Source organism: Salvelinus alpinus, chromosome 7, assembly GCF_045679555.1.
Source record: "Salvelinus alpinus chromosome 7, SLU_Salpinus.1, whole genome shotgun sequence".
Classification (NCBI taxonomy): Eukaryota; Metazoa; Chordata; class Actinopteri; order Salmoniformes; family Salmonidae; genus Salvelinus; species Salvelinus alpinus.
The window spans coordinates 16833706-16847358 of NC_092092.1; the positions used below are offsets into that span (position 1 = coordinate 16833706).

The following is a 13653-nucleotide window of genomic DNA, read 5'->3' on the forward strand; positions in this document are numbered from 1 at the left end:
GGAAGAGAGAGAGAGACGGAAGAGAGAGAGAGACGGTAGAGAGAGAGAGACGGTAGAGAGAGAGAGACGGAAGAGAGAGAGACGGAAGAGAGAGAGACGGAAGAGAGAGAGACGGAAGAGAGAGAGACGGAAGAGAGAGAGACGGAAGAGAGAGAGAGACGGAAGAGAGAGAGACGGAAGAGAGCGACATAAATACAATGAAAGGGCTGAAGTATTTTCCGATACCAAAAGCTTTTTCAATATGAATACAAGGAAACAAGTTGTCAGATGATGATATGTAAAAAGATTGGTTGTGTGAAGGACTTTCTAACCAGATACAACCATCTCTGTGGGCTATCCTTTCAAGTGCCAGCTCTTCTGAATGACCCCTCTGTGTGGTAGGCCTCTTGTCTTCTAGTACAACTGACAGCGAAGAGAGAGGGAGAGAGAGTGAGCAGCACAGCTGTGCACAAAAGATCCGTTGAAGGCTTCAGATTTCCGTGCACTCTTCTCGCCCTTGGTTGGTTGTAATTGTGTTGCTCTCCTGGGGCTCTGTGGGGTCTGTTTGTGTTTGTGAACAGAGCACCAGGAACAGCTTGCTTATGGGGCTTTTCTCCAGGTTAATTTCGCTGTAGGTGATGGCTTTGTTTATTTGTTATGGAAGGTTTGGGAATCGCTTCCTTTTAGTTGTAGATTTTGTGTTTGTTCTTCCATTCTTAAATGGAAGAAGTTTGGAACCACCAAGACTTTTCCTAGAGCATTTCCTGGAGAAGGGCCTTGGTCAGGGAGGTCAGGGACAAAGAAGTCGATGGTCACTCTAACAGAGCTCTAGAGTTCCTCTGTGGAGATGGGAGAAACTTCCAGAAGGACAACCATCTCTGCAGCACTCCACCAATCAGGCCTTTATGGTAGTGGCCAGACAGAAGCCACTCCTCAGTAAAAGGCACACAACAGCCCGCTTGGAGTTTGCCAAAAGGCACCTAAAGACTTTCAGACCGTGAGAAACAAGATTCTCTGGTATGATGAAACCAAGATTTAACTTTTTGGCCTGAATGCCAAGTGTCACATCTGGAGGAAACCTGGCACCATCCCTACGGTGAAGCATGGTGGTGGCAGTATCATGCTGTGGGGTTGTTTTTCAGCGGCAGGGACTGGGAGACTAGTCAGGATCGAGGCAAAGACCAACGGCGCAAAGTACAGAGAGATCCTTGATGAAAACCTGCTCCAGAGCGCTCAGGACCTCAGACTGGGGAGAAGGTTCACCTTCCAACAGGACAACAACCCTAAGCACACAGCCAGACAATACAGAAGTGGCTTCGGGACAAGTCTCTGAATGTCCTTGACTGGCCCAGCCAGAGCCCGGACTTGAACCCGATCAAACATCTCTGGAGAGACCTGAAAATAGCTGTGCAGCAATGCTCCCAATCCAACCTGACAGAGCTTGAGAGGATCTGCAGAGAAGAATGGGAGAAACTCCCCAAATACAGGTGTGCCAAGCTGGCAGGTAGCCTAGTGGTTAGAGCGTAGGGACGGCAGGTAGCCTAGTGGTTAGAGCGTAGGGACGGCAGGTAGCCTAGTGGTTAGAGCGTAGGAACGGCAGGTAGCCTAGTGGTTAGAGCGTAGGGACGGCAGGTAGCCTAGTGGTTAGAGCGTTGGGACGGCAGGTAGCCTAGTGGTTAGAGCGTAGGGACGGCAGGTAGCCTAGTGGTTAGAGCGTAGGAACGGCAGGTAGCCTAGTGGTTAGAGCGTAGGGACGGCAGGTAGCCTAGTGGTTAGAGCGTAGGGACGGCAGGTAGCCTAGTGGTTAGAGCGTTGGGACGGCAGGTAGCCTAGTGGTTAGAGTGTAGGGACGGCAGGTAGCCTAGTGGTTAGAGTGTAGGGACGGCAGGTAGCCTAGTGGTTAGAGTGTAGGGACGGCAGGTAGCCTAGTGGTTAGAGTGTTGAACTAGGAAGATCGAATCCCTGAGCTGACAAGGTAAAAATCTGTCATTCTGCCGCTGAACAAGGCAGTTAACCCACTGTTCCTAGGCCGTCATTGAAAATAAGAATTTGTTCTTAACTAACTTGCCTAGTTAAATATTTTTTTTTAGTGTCATACCCAAGAAGACTCAAGGCTGTAATTGCTGCCAAACGTGCTTCAACAAAGTACTGAATAAAGGGTCTGAATACTTATGTAAATGTGATATTTTAATAAATTAGCAAACAACTGTTTTTGCTTTGTCATTATAGAGTATTGTGCGTAGATTGATGAGGGGAAAAAATGATTTAATCAATTTTAGAATAAGGCTGTAACCTAACAAAATGTGGAAAAAGTCAAGGGGTCTGAATTATTTCCGAAGGCAATGTACGTGATACTCAAATTGTCCCTATACCCATCATGAGGTTGCTACCTAGCCTATGAATTAAAGTATAAAACGTCGGTGCACAGGTCGAGAGAAACATTTGAGTAATCAAGGTGACAGACAGTGACACATTCAATACCTCCTTGCGTCTAGCTGGGTGTAATCATCCAACAGTTGCAAACGAGAGTTTCTATTCGACAAATTCAGGTATGTTCATCCCCGTTTCAGTCTGTTTGCTTCCTTTTAATAAAGGTTTTTCAACAGAATCAGCGGAATGAGCCTCCCGAGTGACAGTGGTCTAGCTGTGCCACTAGAGATTCTGGGTTCGAGTCCAGGCTCTGCCGCGACCGGGAGACCCATGGGGCGGTGCACAATTGGCCCAGCATCGTCTGGGTTAGGGAGGGTTTGGCCGGCAGGGATGTCCTTGTCCCATCGTGCACTAGCGACTCCTGTGGTGGGCCGTGCGCAGTGCACGCTGACACGGTCGCCAGGTGTACGGTGTTTCCTCCGACACATTGGTGCGGCTGGCTTCTGGGTTAAGTGGGCGTTGTGTCAAGAAGCAGTGCGGCTTGGATGGGTTGTGTTTCGGAGGACGCACGGCTCTCGACCTTCGCCTCTCCCGAGTCCGTACTGGAGTTGCAGCGATGAGACAATAGTGTAACTAACAATTGGATGCCACGAAATTAGGGAGAAAAAATAAAATTCAACGTAATGAATACACCCCTGATCCAGTGCTTAATTTGAGCCGGAACCTGCCGGAACAGGATCTGCCAGCTCTCTGTTTTGGACCGTTTTGTGTCCAGAACCTATTTGGCCGGATCCGGTACCTCTCGTGGCTTGAAGATGGGGTATGTGATCCGGTACCTCTCGTGGCTTGAAGATGGGGTATGTGATCCGGTACCTCTCGTGGCTTGAAGATGGGGTATGTGATCCGGTACCTCTCGTGGCATGAAGATGGGGTATGTGATCCGGTACCTCTCGTGGCATGAAGATGGGGTATGTGATCCGGTACCTCGGAGCTCACCCCACTCTACTACTGTTTGTTCCAGAACCTCCCGATTTACAAATGAAGCACTGCCCTGATCACACGCAAACACAGTTCACTTTCATAGCATCCACATACAAACAGCATGATCTCTTTGCTTGTAGTACAGTTCCATCTCGCATCTACGCTCTCTCCTCCTCTCACCTTTTCCCTTTGCTTGTGGACTTCAATGCACAACACATCAACTGTCTGTGACCAGGCAAAAAATCATTTTCTAGCCAAACCTTCATATCATAACTGCTAACCGCTACACACAGCCTACATCATAGTCAACATAGCTACTAGAACTAACGCCTTAGTAAACACGCTACCATCATGCAGTGCAGTGTAGAGTCAGCAAGCAGTTTGGCTGGTGGGCAATAAATTAATAAAACCAAAAGCTTACCTTGATGTGAGTTCTAGTGTTGGATAGCCAGCTAGGTAACATAGCATTCTCACTGTTTGAGCTGGGTGTTTGAGTAGGCTAAACTAGCTAGCTGCATTCGCTAGGTAAGTGAAAGTGAAAAAATATACAACTAAATATAGTTAGCTCTCTCTCTCTCTCTCTTAATATAATTTCCATTCAAAGGGCTTTATTGGCATGGAAACATATGTGAAATAAACAATGAACAGTAAACATTACACTCTCAAAAGTTCCAGTGTTGTAACGATGTTAAAATAGTTAAAGTACAAAAGGGAAAATAAATAAACATAAATATAGGTTATATTTACAATGGTGTTTGTTCTTCACTGGTTGACCTTTTCTTGTGGCAACAGATCACACATCTTGCTGCTGTGATGGCACACTGTGGTATTTCACCCAGTAGATATGGGAGTTTATCAAAACTGGATTTGTTTTCAAATTCTTTGTGGGTCTGTGTAAAGTGAGGGAAATATGTGCCTCTAATGTGGTCATACATTTGGCAGTAGGTTAAAAGTTCAGCTCAGTTTCCACCTCATTTTGTGGGCAGTGTGCACATAGCCTGTCACATAGACCTTCCAAATACTATGGAAGGGGGTGAGAACCATCAGCCTGCTAGGTTTAGTAAATAAAGTCAATGTACCCAGAGGAGGAGGGAAGCTAGCTGTCCTCTGACTACACCATGGTGCTACCCTACAGAGTGCTGTTGAGGCTACTCTAGACCTAGATTGCAAAAATGTATTTTAATAAATTATTTGGTCATGTGAATATATTTAGTATAGTTTTATGTAAAAAGGATAACTTTTTAAGTGTTTTACTTTTTTTATTTGTATGAAATTCACTGAGGAGGACGGTCGTCCCATTCCTCCACTGCTGCAGAGTCTTTGTGTTGCCTCCTACAGGGCAGGACGAGTGGGAGCACGGACACTAACTAGCCTTATCTGTAAAGACCACTTAGTTTTAACGTCTCTGTTAGTTGATCCTGCTTATTTCATTGCTGTGTGCTTACACCAATGTTGATCATTTCATCCAATCAATTGGTATTTAATTTGATAGTTGTGTAAAGTTGATCATACTGTAATCTAAAATGAATCCACACAAACCTCAGATTAAACCTGCAGCATTTGTTGTCTTGGCAGTTTGAGTGCATTAACAGCTGTGATGGATTCTAGCATAGGGCTGAAGGTGACAGCCCTGCTCTAGTCCTTATCCTGGGAAAGCAGACCTCCACATGGTGGTTACATCAGACACATTGACAGAACTCAATGCAGTGTAACAATAGTGATGTCCTGGTTACTCTGTGTTGTGTTGCTCTGTGTTGTGTTGCTCTGTGTTATGTTACTCTGTGTTGTGTTACTCTGTGTTGTGTTACTCTGTGTTATGTTACTCTGTGTTGTGTTACTCTGTGTTGTGTTACTCTGTGTTGTATTGTGTTGCTCTGTGTTATGTTACTCTGTGTTATGTTACTCTGTTGTGTTACTCTGTGTTGTGTTACTCTGTGTTATGTTACTCTGTGTTATGTTACTCTGTGTTGTGTTACTCTGTGTTGTGTTACTCTGTGTTGTGTTACTCTGTGTTGTGTTACTCTGTGTTGTGTTACTCTGTGTTGTGTTGCTCTGTGTTGTGTTGCTCTGTGTTGTGTTACTCTGTGTTGTGTTACTCTGTGTTATGTTACTCTGTGTTGTGTTGTGTTACTCTGTGTTGTGTTACTCTGTGTTGTATTGTGTTGCTCTGTGTTATGTTACTCTGTGTTGTGTTACTCTGTGTTATGTTACTCTGTGTTGTGTTACTCTGTATTGTGTTACTCTGTGTGTGTTATGTTACTCTGTGTTGTGTTACTCTGTGTTGTTTTATGTTACTCTGTGTTGTATTGTGTTACTCTGTGTTGTATTGTGTTACTCTGTGTTGTATTGTGTTACTCTGTATTATGTTACTCTGTGTTGTATTGTATTACTCTGTTGTGTTATGTTACTCTGTGTTGTATTGTGTTACTCTGTGTTGTGTTACTCTGTGTTGTGTTACTCTGTGTTATGTTACTCTGTGTTGTGTTACTCTGTGTTGTGTTATGTTACTCTGTGTTATGTTACTCTGTATTATGTTACTCTGTATTGTATTACTCTGTGTTGTGTTACTCTGTGTTGTGTTACTCTGTGTTATGTTACTCTGTGTTGTGTTACTTTGTGTTATGTTACTATGTGTTATGTTACTCTGTGTTGTGTTACTCTGTGTTATGTTACTCTGTGTTGTGTTACTCTGTGTTGTATTGTGTTACTCTGTGTTGTGTTACTCTGTGTTGTGTTACTCTGTTATGTTACTCTGTGTTGAGTTACTCTGTGTTGTGTTACTCTGTGTTATGTTACTCTGTATTGTGTTACTCTGTGTTATGTTACTCTGTGTTATGTTACTCTGTGTTGTGTTACTCTGTATTGTGTTACTCTGTGTTATGTTACTCTGTGTTATGTTACTCTGTGTTGTGTTACTCTGTGTTGTGTTACTCTGTGTTGTGTTACTCTGTGTTGTGTTACTCTGTGTTGTGTTACTCTGTTGTATTGCGTTACTCTGTGTTGTGTTGTGTTACTCTGTGTTATGTTGCTCTGTGCTGTGTTGTGTTGCTCTGTATTATGTTACTCTGTGTTGTGTTACTCTGTGTTGTGTTATGTTACTCTGTGTTGTGTTACTCTGTGTTATGTTACTCTGTGTGTGTTATGTTACTCTGTGCTGTGTTGTGTTACTCTGTATTGTGTTACTCTGTGTTATGTTACTCTGTGTGTGTTGTGTTACTCTGTGTTGTATTGTGTTACTCTGTGTTGTGTTACTCTGTATTATGTTACTCTGTGTTATGTTACTCTGTGTGTGTTATGTTACTCTGTGTTGTATTGTGTTACTCTGTGTTGTATTGTATTCCTCTGTGTTGTGTTACTCTGTATTGTGTTACTCTGTATTGTGTTACTCTGTGTTGTGTTACTCTGTGTTGTGTTACTCTGTTATGTTACTCTGTGTTGTGTTACTCTGTGTGTGTTATGTTACTCTGTGTTGTATTGTGTTACTCTGTGTTGTATTGTATTCCTCTGTGTTGTGTTGTGTTACTCTGTATTGTGTTACTCTGTGTTGTGTTACTCTGTGTTGTATTGTGTTACTCTGTATTATGTTACTCTGTGTTATGTTACTCTGTATTGTGTTATGTTACTCTGTGTTGTATTGTGTTACTCTGTGTTGTGTTATGTTACTCTGTGTTGTGTTACTCTGTGTGTGTTATGTTACTCTGTGTTGTGTTACTCTGTGTTGTGTTATGTTACTCTGTGTTGTATTGTGTTACTCTGTGTTGTATTGTGTTACTCTGTGTTGTATTGTGTTACTCTGTATTATGTTACTCTGTGTTGTATTGTATTACTCTGTGTTGTGTTATGTTACTCTGTGTTGTATTGTGTTACTCTGTGTTGTATTGTGTTACTCTGTGCTGTGTTGTATTACTCTGTGTTGTGTTACTCTGTGTTGTGTTATGTTACTCTGTGTTGTATTGTGTTACTCTGTGTTGTATTGTGTTACTCTGTATTATGTTACTCTGTGTTGTGTTACTCTGTGTTGTGTTACTCTGTGTTGTATTGTGTTACTCTGTGTTGTATTGTATTCCTCTGTGTTGTGTTGTGTTACTCTGTATTGTGTTACTCTGTGTTGTGTTACTCTGTGTTGTGTTACTCTGTGTTATGTTACTCTGTGTTGTGTTACTCTGTGTTATGTTACTCTGTGTGTGTTATGTTACTCTGTGTTGTATTGTGTTACTCTGTGTTGTATTGTATTCCTCTGTGTTGTGTTGTGTTACTCTGTATTGTGTTACTCTGTGTTGTGTTACTCTGTGTTGTATTGTCTTACTCTGTATTATGTTACTCTGTGTGTGTTATGTTACTCTGTGTTGTATTGTGTTACTCTGTGTTGTATTGTATTCCTCTGTGTTGTGTTGTGTTGTGTTACTCTGTATTGTGTTACTCTGTGTTGTGTTACTCTGTGTTGTATTGTGTTACTCTGTATTATGTTACTCTGTGTTATGTTACTCTGTATTGTGTTATGTTACTCTGTGTTGTATTGTGTTACTCTGTGTTGTGTTATGTTACTCTGTGTTGTGTTACTCTGTGTGTGTTATGTTACTCTGTGTTGTGTTACTCTGTGTTGTGTTATGTTACTCTGTGTTGTATTGTGTTACTCTGTGTTGTATTGTGTTACTCTGTGTTGTATTGTGTTACTCTGTATTATGTTACTCTGTGTTGTATTGTATTACTCTGTGTTGTGTTATGTTACTCTGTGTTGTATTGTGTTACTCTGTGTTGTGTTACTCTGTGTTGTGTTACTCTGTGTTATGTTACTCTGTGTTGTGTTACTCTGTGTTGTGTTATGTTACTCTGTGTTATGTTACTCTGTATTATGTTACTCTGTGTTGTATTGTATTACTCTGTGTTGTGTTACTCTGTGTTGTTACTCTGTGTTATGTTACTCTGTGTTGTGTTACTTTGTGTTATGTTACTATGTGTTATGTTACTCTGTGTTGTGTTACTCTGTGTTATGTTACTCTGTGTTGTGTTACTCTGTGTTGTATTGTGTTACTCTGTGTTGTGTTACTCTGTGTTGTGTTACTCTGTTATGTTACTCTGTGTTGAGTTACTCTGTGTTGTGTTACTCTGTGTTGTGTTACTCTGTGTTATGTTACTCTGTGTTGTGTTACTCTGTGTTGTATTGTGTTACTCTGTGTTATGTTACTCTGTATTATGTTACTCTGTGTTGTATTGTGTTACTCTGTGTTGTATTACTCTGTGTTGTGTTACTCTGTTATGTTACTCTGTGTTGTGTTACTCTGTGTTATGTTACTCTGTGTGTATTGTGTTACTCTGTGTTGTGTTACTCTGTATTGTGTTACTCTGTATTGTGTTACTCTGTATTGTGTTACTCTGTGTTGTGTTACTCTGTGTTGTATTGTGTTACTCTGTGTTGTGTTATGTTACTCTGTGTTGTGTTACTCTGTGTTATGTTACTCTGTGTTGTGTTACTCTGTGTTATGTTACTCTGTGTTGTGTTACTCTGTGTTGTGTTACTCTGTGTTGTATTGTGTTACTCTGTGTTGTATTGTGTTACTCTGTGTTGTGTTACTCTGTGTTATGTTACTCTGTGTTGTGTTACTCTGTGTTGTGTTACTCTGTGTTGTGTTATGTTACTCTGTGTTGTGTTACTCTGTGTTATGTTACTCTGTGTTGTGTTACTCTGTGTTATGTTACTCTGTGTTGTGTTACTCTGTGTTGTGTTACTCTGTGTTGTGTTACTCTGTGTTGTATTGTGTTACTCTGTGTTGTATTGTGTTACTCTGTGTTGTGTTACTCTGTGTTATGTTACTCTGTGTTGTGTTACTCTGTGTTGTGTTACTCTGTGTTATGTTACTCTGTGTTGTGTTACTCTGTGTTGTGTTACTCTGTGTTGTGTTACTCTGTGTTGTGTTACTCTGTGTTGTGTTACTCTGTGTTATGTTACTCTGTGTTGTGTTACTCTGTGTTGTATTGTGTTACTCTGTGTTGTGTTACTCTGTGTTGTGTTACTCTGTGTTATGTTACTCTGTGTTGTGTTACTCTGTATTGTGTTACTCTGTGTTATGTTACTCTGTGTTGTGTTACTTTGTGTTATGTTACTCTGTGTTGTGTTACTCTGTGTTGTGTTACTCTGTGTTATGTTACTCTGTGTTATGTTACTCTGTGTTGTGTTACTCTGTGTTGTGTTACTCTGTGTTGTATTGTGTTACTCTGTGTTGTGTTACTCTGTGTTGTGTTACTCTGTGTTGTGTTACTCTGTGTTGTATTGTGTTACTCTGTATTGTGTTACTCTGTATTGTGTTACTCTGTGTTGTGTTACTCTGTGTTGTGTTACTCTGTGTTGTGTTACTCTGTGTTGTGTTACTCTGTGTTGTATTGTGTTACTCTGTATTGTGTTACACTGTATTGTGTTACTCTGTGTTGTGTTACTCTGTGTTGTGTTACTCTGTGTTGTGTTACTCTGTGTTGTATTGTGTTACTCTGTGTTGTATTGTGTTACTCTGTATTGTGTTACTCTGTGTTGTGTTACTCTGTGTTGTGTTACTCTGTGTTGTGTTACTCTGTGTTGTGTTACTCTGTGTTGTGTTACTCTGTATTGTGTTACACTGTATTGTGTTACTCTGTGTTGTGTTACTCTGTGTTGTGTTACTCTGTGTTGTGTTACTCTGTATTGTGTTACTCTGTATTGTGTTACTCTGTGTTGTGTTACTCTGTGTTGTGTTACTCTGTGTTGTGTTACTCTGTGTTGTGTTACTCTGTGTTGTGTTACTCTGTGTTGTGTTACTCTGTGTTGTGTTACTCTGTGTGGTGTTGTTGCCAACCTGCAGCCTAGTTTAATGGCTAATCTAATCTCCCTCTTGACAGGTGGCTTGGGCACACCCACGTCATCAGCTGGCAGCTCCACCTGCAAGAGGCTCCAGCAGCACCGGCGCCCAGAGTACCTGAGGACAGAGTTACACAGGCTACAGAGCACCCTGGCTGGGGAGGAGGGGAGGACAGAGTTACACAGGCTACAGAGCACCCTGGCTGGGGAGGAGGGGAGGACAGAGTTACACAGGCTACAGAGCACCCTGGCTGGGGAGGAGGGGAGGACAGCCTGCCTGACCAACGGGGCATCTGGATGTCATGGGATGAACAGGCAGAACGGGCACAGTGATGTCATAAAGACGAGCAACACCCTGAGACTACATGTACCACCAGCTGGCTCATGTGTCTCAGTCAGCCAGCAGCTCTCTCCTCTGGAGACATACAGCTCAGAAGCATACAAACCATCCCTAAGTTACCAAAACAACCACTTAATTTCCTCCTCTCCTACTCTTCCTCTTCTCCTTTCCTCTCCCACTCTTCCTCTCCTCTCCTCTCCCACCCCTCCTCTCCTCTCATCCTCTCCTCCTCCTCTCTCACAGGAAGAGGGGTGTTGTGTCACTAAGTTTTCATCATCCAACCCTCAGGCCAGTTCCCCCAGCCCTCAGAGTGACTTCAGGTTGACCCCAGGGTCAATCCCCCTACAGCCCTGCCTCTTGAGCCCTAACGCCGGGTCTAGTTCTGCTGCCTCTGCCACTCAGTTCTGCCCTCCTAAGTCCAGACCCAGGTCCCCTAACTCCAGGACCTGTCCCTCTGGTTCCACTGGCTCCAGGTCATCCCAGTCCCCCCAGCCTACCTGCCACTCCAGGCCACCTCCTTCAGGGGACACCCCCTTCAGCTCTTCTTTCAGCTTCATCCAACAGTCACTGAGCCTTGATTCACTGAGCTCCAGTCACAGGACAGATACAGACACTGCAGCTGGTGAGAGGCCCCCTGGCCTAAACCCAGACCCACAACCACTGAACAGCTCTCCTGGCCTAAACCCAGACCCACAACCACTGAACAGCTCTCCTGGCCTAAACCCAGACCCACAACCACTGAACAGCTCTCCTGTCCTAAACCCAGACCCACAACCACTGAACAGCTCTCCTGGCCTAAACCCAGACCCACAACCACTGAACAGGTCCCCTGGCCTAAACCCAGACCCACAACCACTGAACAGCTCCCCTGGCCTAAACCCAGACCCACAACCACTGAACAGCTCCCCTAGTCTAGACCCAGACCCGCTGGATCAGTCCTCAGCTAGGTCGTTAAGAACTGGATCAGTCCCATCCCACTCAGAACCACTGGAGTTGTCTGGGTCTGTCCCACCCTGCCAACCTGTATCAGCCCCCCTTGACCAATTACCATCCAGGGCATTTGGCTCGAGCTCCAACCAATCACGACTAGGAGTTTTGGGTCTCTCTTTGGGGCTTTCTGTTTCAAAACTGTCAACTCCGAGTCGTGTCCAATCAGAGCCAGGCTCCGTTCCTCTCAGCCAATCAGACGGAGTACGGGACCGGCTCTCACCTTGGGTGTGGCAGGACCGCCACTGGGAGGGCCGGGAGAGGGCGGGACCACGTCCGCGGGCGGAGTTACCCTCCTCTGTGACCTCTGACCTAACGGAGGTGGAGCCTGACTGTGACTCCTCCTCTCTGGACACAGAAGCTTCCTCCTCCCTGTCAGTAGCGGAGGACTCTGACGCTGCCACTGTCTCCTCCCTCACCTCAGGGTATGAGAGTGCCACGCCCACTACTGCCACTGTCTCCTCCCTCACCTCAGGGTATGAGGGTGCCACGCCCACTACTGCCACTGTCTCCTCCCTCACCTCAGGGTATGAGAGTGCCACGCCCACTACTGCCTCTGCATGGAATGACTGCGTTCCAGACCAGGACCAGGACCAGGACCAGGGCTGGGACCAACTGCTCAAGAAGTACGAGGGTGTCCTTCAAGATTGCCTGCACAACAACCGTACTAATACTAAGGTATGTCTTGAACCATAGATGTATTTTATACATATGGGGTCATTTAGAAGAGCTACGTTCTGCTATAATAGTTTAGTTCTGTACTCAGTAATGTAAAGCAACACATTGACCTGGTATTAGTCGTATTACTGTCAGTAAGGGAAAGCAACACATTGACCTGGTATTAGTCGTATTACTGTCAGTAATGTAAAGCAACACATTGACCTGGTATTAGTCGTATTACTGTCAGTAATGTAAAGCAACACATTGACCTGGTATTAGTCGTATTACTGTCAGTAATGTAAAGCAACACATTGACCTGGTATTAGTCGTATTACTGTCAGTAATGTAAAGCAACACGTTGACCTGGTATTAGTCATATTACTGTCAGTAATGTAAAGCAACACGTTGACCTGGTATTAGTCGTATTACTGTCGGTAATGTAAAGCAACACATTGACCTGGTATTAGTCGTATTACTGTCAGTAATGTAAAGCAACACGTTGACCTGGTATTAGTCGTATTACTGTCAGTAATGTAAAGCAACACGTTGACCTGGTATTAGTCGTATTACTGTCAGTAATGTAAAGCAACACGTTGACCTGGTATTAGTCGTATTACTGTCAGTAATGTAAAGCAACACGTTGACCTGGTATTAGTCGTATTACTGTCAGTAATGTAAAGCAACACGTTGACCTGGTATTAGTCGTATTACTGTCAGTAATGTAAAGCAACACGTTGACCTGGTATTAGTCGTATTACTGTCAGTAATGGAAAGCAACAAGTTGACCTGGTATTAGTGTTATTACTGTCAGTAATGTAAAGCAACACGTTGACCTGGTATTAGTCGTATTACTGTCAGTAATGTAAAGCAACACGTTGACCTGGTATTAGTCGTATTACTGTCAGTAATGGAAAGCAACACGTTGACCTGGTATTAGTCGTATTACTGTCAGTAATGGAAAGCAACACGTTGACCTGGTATTAGTCGTATTACTGTCAGTAATGGAAAGCAACACGTTGACCTGGTATTAGTCGTATTACTGTCAGTAATGTAAAGCAACACGTTGACCTGGTATTAGTCGTATTACTGTCAGTAATGTAAAGCAACACATTGACCTGGTATTAGTCGTATTACTGTCAGTAATGTAAAGCAACACATTGACCTGGTATTAGTCGTATTACTGTCAGTAATGTAAAGCAACACGTTGACCTGGTATTAGTCGTATTACTGTCAGTAATGTAAAGCAACACGTTGACCTGGTATTAGTCATATTACTGTCAGTAATGTAAAGCAACACGTTGACCTGGTATTAGTCGTATTACTGTCGGTAATGTAAAGCAACACATTGACCTGGTATTAGTCGTATTACTGTCAGTAATGTAAAGCAACACGTTGACCTGGTATTAGTCGTATTACTGTCAGTAATGTAAAGCAACACGTTGACCTGGTATTAGTCGTATTACTGTCAGTAATGTAAAGCAACACGTTGACCTGGTATTAGTCGTATTAC

General features: G+C 43.3%; 1 protein-coding gene across 5 annotated transcripts in view; it reads left to right on the top strand.

Annotated features, from left to right (window-relative positions):
- Positions 1–13653, top strand: part of disc1 (DISC1 scaffold protein) — a 107519-nt gene that overhangs the window by 20140 nt on the left and 73726 nt on the right. For all 5 annotated transcript variants that reach the window (XR_011676056.1, XM_071409287.1, XM_071409289.1 and 2 more), the window contains one exon: positions 10198–12161. Coding sequence is in view for 4 of the 5 variants with exons in the window: in XM_071409287.1 (XP_071265388.1) it covers positions 10198–12161 (1964 nt within the window). In the remaining variant the exon portion in view is untranslated. The remainder of the gene's footprint in view (positions 1–10197; positions 12162–13653) is intronic.